Source organism: Lynx rufus, unplaced genomic scaffold (genome assembly GCF_022079265.1).
Source record: "Lynx rufus isolate CCGP_SWC_20201006 ecotype Redwood Valley unplaced genomic scaffold, mLynRuf1.p SCAF_31, whole genome shotgun sequence".
In the NCBI taxonomy this organism is placed as follows: Eukaryota; Metazoa; Chordata; class Mammalia; order Carnivora; family Felidae; genus Lynx; species Lynx rufus.
Genome location: NW_025814847.1, coordinates 2,212,927 through 2,232,288, shown reverse-complemented (window position 1 = coordinate 2,232,288; position 19,362 = coordinate 2,212,927). Strand labels below are relative to the sequence as shown.

The 19,362-nt window shown below is 43.1% G+C and overlaps 2 protein-coding genes across 2 annotated transcripts; both read right to left on the bottom strand.

Annotated features, from left to right (window-relative positions):
- Positions 1 to 3,934: 3,934 nt before the first annotated feature.
- Positions 3,935 to 4,912, bottom strand: LOC124521665 (olfactory receptor 6Y1). The gene has a single exon (XM_047092646.1). It carries the CDS (start codon positions 4,910 to 4,912, stop codon positions 3,935 to 3,937), a length of 978 nt encoding a protein of 325 aa, XP_046948602.1.
- Positions 4,913 to 13,883: 8,971 nt separating this feature from the next.
- On the bottom strand, positions 13,884 to 14,837 carry LOC124521895 (olfactory receptor 6P1). Its single transcript, XM_047093064.1, has one exon. It carries the CDS (start codon positions 14,835 to 14,837, stop codon positions 13,884 to 13,886), a length of 954 nt encoding a protein of 317 aa, XP_046949020.1.
- Positions 14,838 to 19,362: the final 4,525 nt, after the last annotated feature.

Here is a 19,362-nt window from a genome sequence, read left to right as displayed (position 1 = left end):
ATTTCAGGGAATACCATGAACAACGTTATGCTAACAAATTTGACAAATCAAAGGGCATGTTACTTGAAAGACATCCTTTCAAAGCTCACTCGAGAATAAGCCAATAAAAAAAGAGAATAAACCAATAACCTGATTGTTCCTATATCTATTAAAAAACATAGGTGGTACAGTTAATAACTTCTCACAAATAAACTTCCCTAGTCCCGATTAGTTCATTGGTGAATTTTATCAAATGTTTAAGGGGAAAGTGATGTCAATTCTACATACTCTTTCTTATGGACTCAATGTTTCTGGTCCCTCAAACTCACATTGGAGTCTCACCCCCTGAGGTGGCTGTATCTGGAGACGGGACCTTTATGCAGGTCATTAAGGCTGAAGGTGGTTGTGCTTGCTCTCTCTCTCTCTCTCTCTCTCTCCCTCTCTCCTCACATGGTGAGTAGGTGCTCATCTGCAAGCCAAGAGGAGTCCTCACCAGGACCTGAACTGGCTGGGACGTTGATCTGGGATTTCTAGCCTCCAAAACTATGAAAAATTAAATGGCTTTTCAAAAGACCCTCCTCCAAGTGGGAGAACATATTAGCAAATTGTATAACTGACAAATAATTGCATCTGAGTATCTGAAACATTCTTAAAGATTGATAATAACAAGACAAAAAACTTAGTTTAAAAATGGGGGAAAATGCGTGATTAGACACTTGCACAAAGAAGTTTAAAAATTATTTTTAATGTTTATTTTTGAGAGAGAGAGAGAGACAGAAAGCAAGCAGGGGAAGGGGCAGAGAGAGAGGGAGACACAGAATCCAAAGCAGGATCTGGGCTCTGAGCTCTTAGCATACAGCCCGACACGGGGCTCGAACCCACAACCACGGGATCATGACCTGAGCTGAAGTTGGAGGCTTAACTGACTGAGCCACCCAGGCACTCCAGCACGAAGTTTTCAAAATTGCAACTAAGTAAATGAAAAGGTGCTCAACATTAGGACAATGCAAGTTAAAGCACTGGGAATGACCAATGGGAATGACCATTGGTGGGATGAATGACCACGTGGGAACGTTGACATTACCAACCACTGATGATGTTGTAAATGACTGGAATTCTCATACATTGCTTGCAGAATGTAGAATAGTTGGGCCACTTTGGGAAATTGGATCATCTTTGCATAAACTTAACCTAACCCGGTAACGATACTGTAACAACCCTCATCTCCCGAAGAGAAATTAAAGTCTACCATCACAACAAAACTTATGTTAAATATTCACAGTAGCTTTATTGATAACAGTAGCGTTCCAAACTAGAAAGGGCCTAAATGTCTGTCGACCGGTGCCTACAAAAACAAACTGTGCTCTGTCTGGACAGCACTCAGCCGTTCCATGTAACCCATACGTGCGACAATATGCAAGGATCTTCAGGGCACCTGTGGGCTTGTAGCTGGGTGGGGTCAGCAGTCAGATGGGTGACTGTCCTCATTGCCCCTGTGGGAATACCGCACTGAGAGGCTGTCGTTGGTGGGTGGGACTGGTAACAGCCTGGTTGGCCCTGGAGGGAATACCTCGAAATGAACCAAGTCCGACAGAGAGAGAGACAAATACCATATGATTTCACTTGTACGTGGAACTTAAGAGACGAAACAAGTGAACAAACAGAGACAAACAAGCAAAAATGCTCTTAAATCTAGAGAGCAAACTGGTGTGTGTGTGCCAGAGAGGAAATGGGTGGGAGTTTGGGGGACACAGATATAGGGGATTAAGAGTCCACCTATCAGGGGGGCCTGAGTGGCTCGGTTGGTTACGCATCCAACTCATGATTTCATCTCAGGTCATGGTCCCAGGGTCGTGAGACCCATGGCCCCACGTTGAGCTCTGTGCCGAGCCTGGAGCCTGCTTGGGATTCTCTGTCTCCCTCTCTCTCTGCTCCTCCTCTTTTCTCTCTCTCTCTCTCTCTCTCTCAAAATAAATAGATAAAACTTAAAAAAAAAAAAGGCTTAAAACAGAGTCCACTTATCATGATGAGCACTGAGTAATACATAGAATTGTTGAGTCTATTGTACACTTGAAACGGATTTAAAAGCCTAAGAGACTCTTAAAAACTGAGAACAAACTGAGGGTTGATGGGGGGTGGGAGGGAGGGGAGGGTGGGTGATGGGTATTGAGGAGGGCACCTTTTGGGATGAGCACTGGGTGTTGTATGGAGACCAATTTGACAATAATTTTCATATTAAAAAAAAATAAACGCAATATAATGGAAAAAAAGAAACTGATCTAAAACTGTATGTTAATTATACTTCAGTGAAAAAAATTTTTTGAGAAACTTAAAGGCATTATGATAAGTGAGCCTGACATAAAAGACCACAGATTGTATGATTCTATTTATGTGAATTTCTAGAAAAGGCAAAGCGAAAGTGACAAAAAGCATACCACTCCCCAGTAGCTAGGTCTGGGGGTATGAGCAGGAGATTTAATGAAAAAAGGTGCAAGAAAACTTTGGGGGATGACGGAAATGTTCTATCTAGTGAATGTTGTTGTTTGACAACTTGCCCATTTTTCCAAAATTCAGCACCATTTAAAAAGGTGACATTTAGGGGTTCCTAATTTAGGAGTGACTCAGTCAGTTAAGTGTCTGACACTTGGTTTTGGCTCAGGTCATGATCTCAGGTCATAAGATCTCATGATCTCATACATGATCTCAGGTTCGAGGGTTCAAGCCCTGCATCAGGCTCTGTGCTGATGGTGTGGAGCCTGCTTGGGATTTTCTCTCTCTCCCTCTCTCTGTATCCCTCCCGCATTCTCTCTCTCTCCCTCCCTCTCTCTATTGGATAAATAAACTTTAAGAAAAAATAAAAAATAAAAATAAAAAGGTGAAATTTATTGAATGGAATTATACTTTACAAAGCTGATTTTATTTTATTTTTTATTTTATTTTTTTAATGTTTATTTATTTCTGAGGCAGAGAGAGACAGAGCATGAGTGGGGGAAGGGGAGAGAGACAGGGAGACACAGAATCCGAAGCAGGCTCCAGGGTCCGAGCTGTCAGCACAGAGCCCGATGCGGGGCTTGAGCTCACAAACCCTGAGATCATGACCTGAGCCGAAGCCGGTCGCTCAACCGACTGAGCCACCCAGGTGCCCCACAAAGCTGATTTTAAAAAAGCTAACCGTAAAATAAGAAGTGAAAAGTAATTGCTACTAAAATCCGTGCTCCGGAAATACAGAAAAGCTTTTGGTTTTTAATGCTTAACATCTTGAAAACACAAGGTATGCCTCCTAAAGTTTTGCTGAGGTTTTCACAAAGCTTGGGCCGCTCATTGGCTTTGTGCTCTTGAATCAGCAAACGAGTCAGGTAAGATGAGGTGGTGACTTTATTTGGGTGAACGCATGCCAGCGTCTCTGTGGAAAAATAGGGGGTGGGGAGAGGAAGTGAGGAGGGAAGGAGGACGGGAAGGAGGAGGGCAGAGAGCGAGCACATCTATGAGTCTGTAAGAGGAAAGAACAGAGAAAAGTGAGGAAGAAAAAGAAATGACAATGAGCAGGTGGAACAGAGGCCATCAACACGTATTCACAATTCCCCTCTTCATCTTCAGTGTTTTCACTCAATGTATTTATTCAGCGATCCTTTCAACAGTATGTAGTAAGCACCTACTGTGTGACAGACGCATCTGTCCTCTCGTGGGGTTTGTATCTTAGTGGGAGAGAAAAACCTGCCCTCGTTTCAAGGAAGTTTGGGGAAATGTCTAAAACTGGTCTGCTGAGCTAGAGGTAGAGGCTGCCGCTCGCGAATATAGTTCTTTAGCCACATTTGTGTCTACACACGCACACACGCACACACAGGGGAGCAGGGTTAAAGTACTGGATGTGGATAGGTAAGCAAAGGCCAGAGTGTGGGGTGTGGATGTGGAACCATCACCTCCTGACTCAGGCCTGAAGGGAGTCTATAAGTGTTTAATTGCTCAAAGCCACATCCCCTCTGGAACGACTTCCTTTGCACAGTATGGTCTTCTTGAGGGCTGCCTTTACTTCCTGGTTCCTCAGACAATAGATGATGGGGTTGAGGAGGGGGACGATGACCGTGTAGAGCACAGATACCACTTTGTTGGAACTGTAGGTGTACATGAGCTTGGGGCGGGCATAGGTGAAAAGGGTTGTGGAATAGAAGAGAATTACAACAGTCAGGTGAGAGGCACAGGTGGAAAACGCCTTTTGGCGGCCTTGTGAAGAAGGGATCCTAAGGATGGCACTGACAATGGTGGCATAAGACGCCACCACCGCACAAAGGGGGACGGCAATAACCACGAGGGCCAGAAAGAAGTCTACTCGCTCCACCTGCGAGGAGTCTTCGCAGGGGATGCTGAGGAGCGGAGAAATATCGCAGAAATAATGGTTGATGTGAGGTTTGCCACAGTAGTGGAGTCGGGCTATGAAAACCATCTTAATCGTGGCAGTTGTGAGCCCACAGAGCCAGCATCCCCCCGCCAGGGTACCACAGAGCTGGTTGGTCACGATGACTGGGTAGCGTAGTGGGTTACAAATGGCCACGTGGCGGTCAAAGGCCATAACAGCGAGGAGGAGGTACTCTGCGCAGACAAAGGTCACAAAGAAGTAAAGTTGAGTCATGCAGCCATTGAAGGAAATGGTCTTGTCATGGCTGAGGAAGTCCACCAGCATCTTGGGGCTGATGACGGTGACATACCACATCTCCAGGAAGGAGAGGTGGCTCAGAAAGAAGTACATGGGCTTGTGCAGTTGTGTGTCACCACGAATGGCCAGGATGATGAGAGCGTTCTCCAGCAGAGTTAGTAGGTAGGTTGCCAGGAACACGAAGAAGAGGAAAAGCTGGAAGGCTGGCCGTGTTGGAAATCCCAGAAGAACGAAATGTATGGTTGCTGTGTGGTTACCTGCTTCCAGAACTTTGGTGATCATAACTGGCTGTGGGCACAGACAGAATCAGAGTTTTCCACTTCCTGAGCACGAGCCAACCACCAATGATAGAACCCCCCAGCGGCAAAGTCATCACAAGAGAAGTTCTCCTGCCTTCATACCTTACTTCGTCCTAAATTATGATCAAACCAGAACTTTTGAGCCATCATGTATGTTGGGGAGCTTATATTCTAATTTTTGTCAACTTAAGCCAAGAGAGAGAACTCATCCAAGGTACACACAAGTGAAATTGGAAACTTCTGACTCCAAATTAATTCTGTGCCTTTCCAGTATATCCCTGTTGGTCATAGGAGGATGGCCTTCCTATCACCCCTTCACCATAAGCAAGAAATCCCATCTGCTATGTATGTAAAGAAGCCGGAAACTCAGGTATTCACTGCGGGCTCCCCCCCAACCCCCGCCCCAGGCATAATTGGCATAACTTCCAGAGAAGTCTTCTGACTCCACTTATCTCTATGGAAAGAATTCTTCTGTTTGTGTGTTTGTTTCCTATTTAACAAGGTTGTAAATCTTGAATGAAGCAATATTTGAGCAAACACACAGGGTTAATAGCAAACATGATATGAATGTTTGCCAGCTTCTTGGAGAACAAAATCGAATGGGTAATCTAAAAGATAATGTTTTCTTTGATCTGATCCATTGTATGGAGTGCTGGATTAGGAGTTTAGGAAAAGTACATCAAATCCCACTTTTGTCTAACTCCACCTAAGTGAGCTTACTACTTAATGTTCAGAATGTCAGTTCTTTTATTTCTAAGGTGGATATAATATAATTTCACCACATCCGTAAACATCTAATGAACTTTAGATTTTAAATTAAATTCCTATGGACATTTGCTGTGACCTTTCGAGGATACACTGCTAAATTCTCCCAAAATCCTGCCAACAAAGTCAACACAGATCTACATGGTGGAAACAACAGCCATTGTGTATTATTATTATTAAATATTATTATTATTATTGTTATTATTTTAGAGAGAAAGAGAGAGCACAAGCATGAGCAGGGAGAGGGGAAGAGGGACAGAGAATCTCAAGCAGACTCCACACCCAGTAAAGAGCTCAATGTGGGACTCGATTCCACGACCCTGGGACCATGACCTAAGCTGAAATCTAGAGTCAGACACTCAGCCGACTGAGCCACCCAGGCACCCTTAAACAACAGTCATTGTTAATCAGAAAAGAGGGGACTGTAGGACCTTTCCAGGGGTATTAGAGTAAAGGAGGCGCAAGTTGCTTGAAAATAATACCAGAAAAAATGGAGGACCCAGATGCCTTCTGCCATCACTGAGCCTTCTGCATTCCCGCCCAGGGTACAGTCTCCAACCAGCCGTCTGAGAATCACTCTGAACCTCCCATGCTGAGTGCCTTACCCTTCCCAGACTTTCTCTGTGACCTACAGCTTGATTCCTCCCTTTTGCATTTCTCCAGAGCCTGTCCCCCCTACTCTCCTTTTCTCAACAGCCTTGCCCATGCGTAGGACATAGGGGTGCAGCCGGGGCAGGCTCTCTGCTTTTCCTGAGGAAATGGTCCTAGGGTGACAGCTGGAAAATGGCCGCCCACCCCATCCACTTCCCTCTTGCTGCTCGGACCTCGCTCTAGGACCCTAAAGGAAGGCAGAATAGCCACCTCTTAGAGAAGAACACAGACGCAGATAAACAAAAAAGCAAATAAGGTCTGATAATGCCAATTCGACAAACAATTTTGTTTGTTTGTTGGAACTCAGCCTTTAAGCTACACACACACACACACACACACACACACACCCAATGCAAGGTCCCTGTGTGCCATGGTCTAAGATTCAGGAGGCAGTGGGGGTTGGTGGAACTTGAAAAAAAGGCAAGGTCTGTGAGCCCCAAGCTCCCTCAGCAGCTTTCCTCTCTTCTCTTGAGTCTGAAAGTCCAACCAACCTGAAGCCCATTAATGAACAGCTTAGACACCCCCTCCAGCCGGGCTTTTCCTCAGCACCTCTGTCCCTGCCAATGGACACGTGGAATCGACATGTCTTCAGCTACTGGAGGAGGGGGGGTAGCATTTCCATTTGGGAGGCACTTCCTTCACGGTAACAGGACACCAGTCTCCACAGCTGTGTCCTTGGGTTCATTCCCTCGTGCGTTTTTATATTCCAGAAATATGTAAGGAGGGAATCACACCCAGAAGTCCTTTCTTCCTGGAATAGGTCCCCCTCCTCCTCAGTGCCCCCCAGCACTGCGACAATGCAATATATTTTCAGGATTTCAGCAACAGACACTGTCCTTCTCAGAAGGCATGCCTCAGACCTGAAGCTGGAAATCAATGTGGCCCATGGAATTTAAGACTAAGAATTAGGAGGGCGCCTGGGTGGCTCAGTAAGTTAAGTGTTTGACTTCAGCTCAGGTCACCATCTCACGGTTTGTAGGTCCCAGCGTCACATCAGGCTCTGCACTGACAGCATGGAGCCTGCTTGGCGTTCTTCCTCTCCCTCTTTCTCTTCCCCTCCCCTGCTTCTCTCTCTCTCTCTCTCTCTCTCTCTCTCTCTCTCTCTCAAAAAGAAATATTTTGGAGTGAAATTAATCTATATATGTCCTAAATTCACTCCCCAACTATGCCCTGTAGCTACACTTCCCATAGTAAGCTCAAAGAAGACAAACTATTTTAAAATATCAATACAATGAAAGCTCCCAAGAATCAGTGATTTAAATGAAAATGATGTTCAACCATCCCCTGGAAATACCTGAGAGTCTTTTCAACCCACCATCGTCTCAGTGACGTAACTTATGGCTCTTCTCCCAGCCTCGTCAGGCATGGCCACCTTGAACCGAGGAAAGAGGAGAGGTCATGTAGACCAAGAGGAGGAAGGCGGTGTCCTTAAGCTCGAAGAGGTGTTGGGCCAGACTGGTTGTGTCTCTTCTCAGCTTGAAGACGGGCACAGAATGAGCTATTTGTTCTCTGCCTGTCTCCAAGCTACTGGAGGGGCAGGTACCAACTCCCACCCACAGGGGACCTCCCCACGGATACTGCCCTCAGGAATGTATTTGGCCTTTCCAGGGCCCAAGGGGGCCCCAGGGGAATACTAAGGGAAGAGCTGGCAAGGTAAATGACACAAGAGGGACCTTAGGCTTGGAGCACACTGCTTTCCTCCCTGCCAGACTCTGGGGCAGAGGAAGGTGAGGGAAAATTGTGTGTGTGCGGGCTCTTCTCTTTCTGAGGAATGGTCTCACAAATAATAGGATCCTCTGGGGGAAGAGAGCGCTATAACCAAAGTCATTCAGCAGAAAATCAGAATGGCATTTACCTGCTCTTATTCGGGGACCCAAGCATGTGCACACACACGTATACAAACCCCAAACACCCTTAGATGTTGTGCACACAAGTGTCAGCTGTATACATCTACACGACTCTCATGTGTCAGTAACTCAGTAGATACAAAAGATACATGTATTTCAAAGAGATATATACCCTCGTGTTCATGACAGCATTATTCACAGGAGTCAAGACACAAAAACAGCTCGAATGCCCATCAATGGATGAGCAGGTAAGAAAGAGGAGGTGGGTATACACAGCGGGATTCAGCTATGAGAAAGGAGGGAATCCCGCCATTTGAGAAAACATGGATGGACCTTGAGTACCTTATGCTAAGTGAGAGGAGGCAGAGAAAGACAAGCACTTATATGTGGAATCTTAAAAAAAAGTCCAAGTCATAAAAGGCAGATTACAAAATGGTTGTTACCAAGGAGTGGAGAATCAAGAAATAGAACTGAGGGTGTTTAAGGATATACGCTTGGAACGGAAAACAAAAAAGCCATAGTTTTCAATGCACTGTATGATGAATATAGACAGCAATATGGTTCTGTATGTATGTAATGTGATCAACACAGCTACAAAGACAGTTATATTACCATGCATAAACGTGTCAAAGTAACACATTGTACACCTTAAATCTGATAAATAAATTGCTATCAATTTGACAATGTTATATGTCAAATATATTCAAGAAAAAAAAAAAAAGAAAAACATGAGTTTTTATTGTTCCTGGTAGCTCTGTGAGGCAAATAAATTCCCAAGTCTCTCTAAGTACTGCACTCCTCATCTTTAAAAGGCGATGGTAACATTACCTTTGGTATGATGGTAACCCAGAAGTTAGTAAAACAAAATACAATCTTTTTTTGGTGATAACTGTTTGCAATCATTCCTTGGTACAAAGGAAAAAAGCAGTAGTTAAAACGCTGAGTGCTTAAAGCAAAAATGGAATTCTAAGTTCACCCTTGACTATTTCTTGTCCTGGAAGAAAAGAACACAGTAAATTTAAGGATCTTATTGAACAAACGGGCAGAGACTACAGCTCTGAGCTGAGTGAGGAAAAGGGCAGAGCTTACAAATTGTAATATGTCTGAGTCTGGAAAAATATTCCAGATCAATACACACTTAGCTTGGGTAAGGAGAAATAGAGTAATTTTTAAATGTAGAAGTTAAAGTTACCGGGGAAACTCACATTTTTCTTTGTATCCTTATAATTATTTCTGAAAATTGTGTGTTTCCCATTTCCTCTCAAGTTATTTAAAAATTTGAGGCAGATAATCACATTTTGTGCTTTCTATGTGGCGTTTTATGAATAAAAAATCACATAATTTATGTTTCCTTTTTAAATGCAAGGACCTTCTTAGTTAATCGTGACGAATGGCACCCCTGTTTTGAAACGAATTAATTGTATTTAAAGAATCGTAATTGACTTGAACACATGCTCCTTCCTTACTTCCCTTCTGGTATGCCTCTCTGGTGAAAAGTTGGCTCCACTGAGTACATGTTCATAACCAAAAAAAAAATAAATAAATGAAACAAAATAAAGTATGAGAAAATAAGAGAATACAAGACTGACTTGCAGGAGCTATTTGAATCGCAGGTGTAGCGTCTGAGAAATAACCAGCCTCTCTCTGGCTAACCTGTGAATTACAGCTTTAAAGGCACAGTGACTCTTTCGTCTCCCGGAATGGCAAGATAGGAGCTTTGGCAGGAGGGGGTGGGTGGGTCCTGATCTTTCTCTGGCAACGTACAAAAATAGATTTCATTTGACAAACTTAAGAGACCCTAAAACTAAAAACCGTTTGAAAATTCTAAAACGATGCAAGGCAAAAGTTAGGTAAATGTATCACATCAGGCATATTAGGTTGCAAATAAGAAGGAAGCACAAATTACAGGGCCTCCAACAAATGGGAATTACTTTTTATCATTTGATAAAAAATAAACATGGATGTAGGTGTTTGCTCGTGTTGGTTCAACTTCTCAAGCGTGCTATCGAAGACCCACGATTTTTATGCATTTCTGTGCCTCCGGCCTCAGTGCTGAACTTCCTTCCTCATGTCTGTTACCTCATGGACGGCTGCTGGAGCTCCGGGCATCAAAGCCAAGTTCAACAGAAGGAAAGCCGAAGCACCAGTGCCAGCTACATCTTTCTCTGAAAAGGAGATCCTCTCCAGCAGACTTCTCCTTACGTTTATTGGACAAAAACGAGATATACGACCATTCCCAGCCAGATACAAGAAAAGCTGACGAATCAAACATGTGACACAGAGATGTGGATTTACTGCCGGGGCTGGGCATATTTTCAGCTTGAAAAGATGGGCTGTCACAGCAAAGAAAAGTGAGCTATCTACGCCAATGAACACACTGGGAACCTCTCACACGAGGGGAAAAACAAATTAGGAGGGCTACTGCCCCCCACCCCCCGGGAAAGAGTGTGATATGACAAGGGCCCTAATGGTGGCATTTGTACCAGCTGACATTCTCTAGCTCCTCCCTCGGTACAATGTAGATACCCAGAGGGTCAGTATCAAGCCCAAAATCCAAGACTAAAATCCCAGGAGGACATTTATGTTCTATGTTAACATCCAAAAAAAGAGTTAAGATACATTCTGATCATTTAAAAAATTTTTAATGTTTATTTTTTATTTATTTTGAGAGAGAGAAAGAGGAGAGAGAGAGAGACAGAGAGAGACAGAGAGAGAGACAGAGAGAGAATGAATTCCAAGCAGGCTCTGTGCTGTCAGCCCAGAACCCGACATGGGGCTTGAACTCACAATGAGATCATGATCTGACCCCAAATCAAGAGTCAGTCGGTCAACCAACTAAGCCACCCAGATGCCCCCATCCTGATCATTTTTAAAAGGAGCGTGAACCTCACTGAGTCTACCCAATGGCACGCTGGCGTGCTGTAATAGTTTTAGGTCGGATCAGTGGAAACGCTAAACTTTCTGGTTAACATAGCACCTTCTCCACATGATTACGAAGGGTGATCAGAGCCCAGCTTTCCACGTACGTTCTAGGGAACCCGGTCAGTCCTCCAATCTCAGTTTGCATAAGAGTGAGTTTGAGGCGTGGTTAGTAGAACAGGCACATTGGTTAGAAGCCCATAGTCATATTATTTTTGACAAAATGATAATACAGACAGGGCTTCGCATTTATTGACTATTTATGTGATTAGCTATTATATGCCCGAAGATCTTAGGAATCACCAAATAATCCAACCCACACCCCCCCCAAAGGACACACTTGGCATCAGTTTCCCCTAGAGAAATATAGGACAGAGCCACAACATCCCAGCACGGCAGCATCGGGAATTTCTCGTCTGTGGAAGGGGTGCTGAAAACAGACAAGGAGCTGGTCTCTGGGATTCAAAGTCACAGGGCAGGAGTGAGGACATGAGATTCACACACAAGGGCACAGGGTCCCCCTCGACTTGGACCCCTGAAGTCCCCAAAGAGCCATCGTCTCTTCTAACAGGTCCCTGGCATCCTTGGCTTCCAGGGCTCCCAGCAAAGGGCGTGCCAAGTCACAAAAGTCGCCTGAAGCTGTGACTTCTCCCCAGATACTTAGAATACTTGCATTATTCTCCGGTCCAGAGGACTTTTACTCATCAGGGGCCGTTTGTACCCCAAGCCGTGTTGCCTAATAACATTTATCAGGCTTCCAAGAGTCCGGAGCTGGAGAGTTAACCAAAGGTGAACGCTTTCACGGTGTATGTTCATATGCGTCTCAGACCGTCACGTGGTACACTTTACGTACCTTAGAGTTTTATCCATCTGCTATACTTCGATAAAGCTGGGGAGGAAAAGGAAGTGCATCCACAGCAAAATTGATCTTTCAAGAGAAAAGATTTTAACACTTTACTCACACAGACATCGTTTATGTAATGTTCACAGCAAGCACATGAGGTAGGTGAAAATGTTTTCATTACAACAGGGACTCACTAGAGTGAAAGTAGTGAAATTTCTTGGCTCGGGGAGCAGAATTCTTACAGTAAAAGGCCATGCCTTCCATAACTCCAGGAAAGGAAAAGAGAATACACTGAGGGGAGGGTAAACAGAGACAGTCTCAGAGACGGTTCTTTAAAAGACTATTTAGACATTTTATAAACATCAAGCAACTTATACTTTTAAAAGCGTCAAATGCCTTGGCTCTTTTTGTTTTTGCTGTTGTTTCCTTTTACCCCCTGGAAACCCTAAAATGATTATTGACCCAGTAGTTTTCTTTAATACAACATCATTTTTGTTTCTTCCCCAAAGCCTAGTTCAGAATAAGCTAATGCATCGGTCGTGACAGTTTGTTTCTGAGTATTTGCTCAACGGCACTTTCTTTATTATGTTTCTACAAAAGCCTACAACTAAAGAAACACAGAACACGGTTCAAATGTGCAGAAAGTAACCTTAAGTCGGGCTGCGAAAATCTCCCTAAGCAATTCAAGCAAGTTCCCAGAACTCAGAGGAACTTGGAAGAATGTCTATAATTCAGCCTTTGAATCTGAGACATCTCACTCATTCTAGAGATACCTGCATCCCACCTCTCATTCTTTTATTTTGTCTCCAAAAACAGAGAGGGAGGCAAACCAGAAGAGACTCTTAAATACAGAGAACAAACTGAGGGTTGCCGGAGGGGAGGTGGGTGGGGGGCATGGGCTAAATGGGTGACGGGCATTAAGGAGGGCACCCATTGGGATGAGCACGGGGTGTTGTATGTAAGTGATGAGTCATTAAATTCTACTCCTGAAACCAATACTACAGTGTATGTTAACTAACGTGGGTTTAAGGAAAAAAAGGCATTTTCTGTTCTTGCATCATTTGCCCCAGAAACAAAACTTAAAATATTTCACAACTGGTATAACCCAGGCACCAACTAATTAAAACAGAAGCTGCCCATAGTGCTGGCGAAGATTCTGGGACCAATCGATAGAAACGCTTTCTAAGGCATTTCACTTACTACTGAATCAACCCTCATTAGGTCAACCAGCTTGGTAACCCACTGGAGTCAAAGAAGGGAGATTCAGATGAATATTTAGCCATGTTCTCTGGTGCACACATAGGTGAATACCAGCACTACGTTTTCCTCTTCCTTGACTTGCAGTGGGTGGAAGACTGGGAGAGGCACAAAATATTGTTTAGGGAGGTGACATGACTTTCAGTTCTTGGGGTATCATGGTACTTTGGTGATTTCTTATTGGGAGCAGGGTTGGAGAAGTTTGATCTCTGACATTGCTGCAATACAGCCCACATCACTTTGACATATCCACCAGTAAATCCCCTCTCGTCTACTTTCTCAGTTATAAAATAAAAGGCTTTGATCGAGAGTTGGGAACTTCAAACTGGCTATGAAGCATGAGTTCCTAGGAAGTTGAAAGTGACGCACAGCCGAGTTGCAACTTAGACACGCCCTATCGGACCCTCTACAGATTTTCTTTTCGGGGAATTTGCATTTTAACAGCCCCCGGGGGGAGAGACTCTTCTGCAGCCAGTTCAAACTCAGTATGGAAACCCTGTACAAGATCAATGGTTCACAAATTTTTGTTTGTATCGGGAGATTCCCAGACACGATTCAGCCAAACTGTGTACTAACTGATACGTATGTTCCCTTTGAGCCTATTTCTATCATTCTTTCAGGTGGTATTATCGCCACCTTGTTTCTTCCTGCCTCCTAGGTTCTGCTGCACGTCAATCTGGGACGTCCCTCGGATAGTGGCATCTGCCCAGGACTGACTTCCTGAGAGCATCCTTCACCTCCTTGTTCCTCAGGCAGTAGATGGCTGGATTGAGGAACGGTACAATGACTGTATAGAGCACAGAGATGACCTTGTTATGGTTGAAGGTGTACATGGCCTGGGGCCGTGCATAGGTGAAGAGGGTGGAGGAGTAGTAGATAACAACCACTGCCAGGTGAGAGGCACAGGTGGAGAAGGCTTTGCGACGTCCCTGGGCAGTAGGAATCCTGAGGATGGCAGCCATTATGGCAGCATATGATGAAACCACGGCCAACAGAGGGAGCAGAATCATCACCAGGGCCAAGAGGAAGTCTACTAGTTCTGCTTGCTCTTTGTCAGAGCAGGTGAGGTTGAGTAGTGGGGAGATATCGCAGAAAAAGTGGTTGATGACGTTGGGTCCACAGTAGGACAGCCGGGAAATGAAAAGAAGCTTCATCATGGAGCTCAAGAAGCCGCTACCCCAAGAGGAAGCAGCGAGGCGAATGGCCAGGCTGGATGGCATGAGACTAGGGTAACGGAGGGGCTCACAGATGGCCAGGTAGCGGTCATAGGCCATGACCGCCAGCAGGACACATTCGGTGCAGGCTAGGGCAATAAAGAAGTAGAGCTGAGTCATGCAGCCTACGTAGGAGACTCTACGCTCCTGGGTAAGAAATGCTCCCAAAAGCCGGGGAACTGTGACATTGATGTACCACAGCTCCAGGAAGGAGAGATGGCCAAGGAAAAAGTACATTGGGCGGTGAAGGCTTGGCGTGAGCCAGACTGTGGAAACGATGAGTGCGTTCTCCAACAATGTCAACAGGTAAATTGCCAGGAAGAGGACAAAGAGGAGGCACTGGAGGGGTGGAGAGGTAGGGAAGCCCACCAACACAAACTCTGCTATGTGGCCTCTGCTCCAATTTCCCATTGTCTCTGTCCACGCGACCACCTGAAAAAAGAACAGGAAGAACGAGAAAGCCATTCCCAACCACACACACACACAAACCCAAAATGAAATAAAATGAAGTAAATAAAATAAAATAATAAAAGAAAAAAAATAAAATGAAGTAAATAAAATAATAAAATAAATTAAATTAAAAAATAAAATAAAATAAAATGAAATAAATAAAATAATAACATAAAATAAATAAAACAAAATAAAATGAAATACAATGGAATAAATAAAATAATAAAATAAATAAAATAAAATAAATAAAATAAAATTAATAAAACAATAAAATAAAATAAACAAAATAATAAAAGAAATAAAATAAAATAATAAAATAAATAAAATAAAATAAATAAAATAAAATTAATAAAACAATAAAATAAAATAAACAAAATAATAAAAGAAATAAAATAAAATAATAAAATAAATAAAATAAAATTAAAATTAAATAAAATAAAATGAAATAAATAAAATAAATAAAATAAAATAAAATAAAAAAATAAAATAAATAAAATAAAATGAAATAAATAAAATAAAATAATAAAAGAAAATAAATAAAATGAAATAAATAAAATAATAACAAAATAAATAAAACAAAATAAAATGAAATACAATGGAATAAAATAATAAAATAAATAAAATTAAATTAATAAAATAAAATTGATAAAATAAAATTAATAAAACAATAAAATAAAATAAACAAAATAATAAAATAAATAAAATTAAATTAATAAAATAAAATTGATAAAATAAAATTAATAAAACAATAAAATAAAATAAACAAAATAATAAAATAAATAAAATTAAATTTATAAAATAAAATTGATAAAATAAAATTAATAAAACAATAAAATAAAATAAACAATATAATAAAATAAATAAAATAAAATAATAAATAAAATAAAAATAAAATAAAATAAAATGAAATGAAATAAATAAAATAAAATAAAATAATAAAATAAATAAAATAAAACAAAATAAATAAAATAAAATAACAATACATTAGCTTGCATAGTGTAAACTTGACATGTACTTTTGGTCATGCATTTAAATAGTTGCCTGGAATCTAATTTTCACTGCGTGTGAGTACTGACGTTTTAAATGAAATTGCTATGTCACTCTTTTATATGTTCAGTGAAATCTAAATATTGGTGCTATGATACCCACCAATACCTGTTTCAAAAATTATATAAGCACATGTGTCTTTAAACTATGGACATTTTACATTGTCTCACTGAACTCGTAATTCAAAGTATTGTAATAATTTTTATAATTACAAGCCTTTTATTGACTTCTCTGTATCTATCTGCATGTTTTGGGGTTTCCTGTACTTTTGAGGCTGTGTTTTGAAAAGACTTTCTATTAGATTTTATTCGGTAATCAGCATACATTTCACCAAAGCAATAAAAATACGTGACAAATTTTACAATGTTGGGGTTTTTTTGCGGATGGTTTTATAACACGTACTGCCCTTGTTCTCAATTCTTGTGTGCATCTGTGAAGACTACTTATCATCAGAATGAGAGTGGTTTCAGCATCCACTGTTTCTTATTTTTATTTGGGAGAGATAAACACTGAGGAAGCCAGTTCCCAGAAATAAATGGCACTGACACACTGCAGCTCGGGGAATGGAAGCTGCTTTGTTGTAGCAATAACGCTAAATTATGTGCACTTTCTACTAGTTATGTGCCAGAAATTGCACAGTCATCTCTCATCGAGATGATTTTTATTGATCTATTAGCTGACAACTCAGTCAGTGTTCATTCAGTTGTGCTGAAAGGAACAGGCTGGAAACGGCAGACTTTGAAAAGGCCGTGTGGCCCAGGACAGGTCGCTCCGTCTCCCCGCGGGGACACTGGCACCTGCACTAACTTCCCTGTGCGGCACTTTGGCACAGTGAGTGGGCCATGCCTCGCCTTGCACAGAGGGTTTGAAAAGGAGAGTGGGAAAGGGAGAGTCCACTTTGACTAGTGGACTAATTCTAAAAAGATCTGATAAGACAGTGGAGGACCAGGGACTGATCCCTTTAGAACGAACGATTCCAACTTGGATCTTGGAAAGCCTTTTTGTATCCTCCTGGACATAAACCTGGGTTTGGGAAGTGGACTTCATGCGTCAGAGACTTTTCTGAGAGCAAGTTTGCAGAGGACTGGGCAGCAGGTAGGGGGGAGGGGAGGGGAGGGGAGCAGGACAGGAAGGAAGGGCAGCAGCCCTGGGGCTAAATGTAATAGAGGACGGGGAAAACTCAAACGGGGTGGCTGGAAATGCCCGAGAGCCAAGTCAAGGGCATTAGATGCTGCCCTAGACTGAGCAAGGACAGAGAGTCTGAAAAGGAAACTGTCCTCACCCTCTCTTCTCAGTAGACAGGGCGGTGCCTAGAACCCTAAAATATCAGTGGACTGAGTTCCAGCCTTGGTCTGTATGATCTTGAATCACCTACTCCGTTTGGATACGTATTTTGTAACGTACACATACTGAATACAAACTAGAGTTCTTTCTAGCTGCAGCGCCTGAGGGTCCTGGGAAAGAAGCGGTTAGAAACGGGGTGCAGAGCGGGGGGCAGGCTGAAAAATACACTGGTTTCAAGTATGTTTCAGGCCAGACTTGCTCTGCAGCCCTAAGCTGTCCGCTGGTTCCAGCGCAAGCCCGCAAGTTGTGCCTCTTGCCCCCGGAGGTGCCCAGACCCTAGCTCCTGCCCACTCCTCAATATCCCTTCCATCATCCTGGTTTCCAGGATGGAAACAAAATGCTCTTTGCTCCGCAGACCGGCCTGCTGTTGCCAAGGACTTTCTCCTGCAGCCAGAGCAACTCTGGCCCCTCATCCCTGCAGGACCCCACCTTTCTGTTCCCTGCTCCAAACCTGCCTTCCCGTTCCGAGGAGTTTGTTCTACATTGACGGCTTCTGACTCTGGACACTCAGCTTTCTCAGGTAGCTCTGAGTTACCCGTGTGCTGTGTGCACTGATCTCCTGTGTCCTTTGTTCCCTGACCTCCCCACCCCTTTTCCTCTAACTTCTGGGCTATGTCTTGTCCCCGTGGTGAGTCTTGGAACAACTGTCCTCCTCTGCTGCTATCTCCATGTTTTCATGAGGTCAGGGCAGCATTCTACCATGAAGACAGAATGGGACAGATGAGCCCGAAATGTCAGCGTTCACAGCGATAAGTTCTTTAAACACGCCCTTCTCATTTGAGAGCAGAGCTTCCAGAAAATAACTAATGAGGAAGATCTCTAGGATGATTCCATTGCATTTCCCCTTAGAACCAAGATTAGCTCGTTACCCATCGATCTTCTCAGAACTGGGTGACGTTGTACATTCATCTTCCCTTTGCTCCTCTGATCCCTTCTACGTCCCCTCCCTCATCCAGCACCTGTCACCCCCTCCAGGTAAGCCAGAGCCCTTTAAGACACCTGTGTGCTCTACCCCTGGTCTTTTGCACATGAGTAGACACCACTCACATCAGTTATTCTGTGAAGACTTTGTCCAGGAGTCCCTCACTTCTCCTACTGAGACTACAAATCTATGACCAGATCTACTAACAGATTGGGCTCGTTTTGCATTTACCTGGATTCTCCTTCCTCAAGAGCAGAAACTCTCACTGGTTTCTCTACCCTCATTAAGTCCAGTACTTGGCACATAAAAGATACAAATAAATCTCTATTGACCGAGTTAGTAGATAAATAAAGTAATAGTTTAGGAGCTTGGGAAATTGACGCTTCTCTGTTTCGGAGGTAGAAGGCTCAACCTGCTTTCTGGTCTATCCAACAGGGATGCTGGTATCTCCTGCTGGTGACATCTGCCATCCTGACTTTGCTAGGCTGTGTGACAATCAAAGACATGATCTGTGTGAGAAGGATCTGCCCACAGTGTGAAACATACTTATTATTTTAAAACACATTGGTGATCCCAGAGGTCTGTGGGCTTAAAACCATGCAGACGTCACTGGGACAACCCCACTGGCTATTTATAGCAGCATCACTGTCTGGACTCCTGGCTACCCCCGCCCCCCCACCCCTCACCACCTCCTCGGTGCTATATACGTGGAAGCAGACTGGCACCTGCCTGGTCCCCAGTGGCCCCCCTAGGGAGCCACACAAACCATCGGCCAGGGCCCTGCACACAGTCATCTCCCATTTTTAGAGAAAATTCTTTCTTCTGTTTTCCTTGAAATCCACTGGATTATCACAGATTGAATAACCGTAACTCACTTAGTAAAGAATTTGGTGAATCAAAAGCTGAGTTCCGTCTGGAATCGTAATTCCTGTCTCGGTCTGTGTCCACATGACTCGTAGACAAGACATAACAAAACTGATAAGATGTGCAAGGCATTGAGAACTTTCCGTGTGCTGGCTTAGTCCCCCCAACAGTCCCAGTGAGTGAAAGCATCTTTGTCCCCATTGATAGATGGCACAGAGAGATGAGAGATTTTTTTCCCTTCAAGATCACAGATCTAGGAAATTGTGGAGCTGGGATAGGATATACCCAGAAAATCTGGCCACGGAGATA

Coding starts and splice junctions, on each gene's coding strand:
- LOC124521665 (XM_047092646.1), bottom strand. CDS start 4,912: ATGATCACCAAAGTTCTGGAAGCAGGTAACCACACAGCAACCATACAT.
- LOC124521895 (XM_047093064.1), bottom strand. CDS start 14,837: ATGGGAAATTGGAGCAGAGGCCACATAGCAGAGTTTGTGTTGGTGGGC.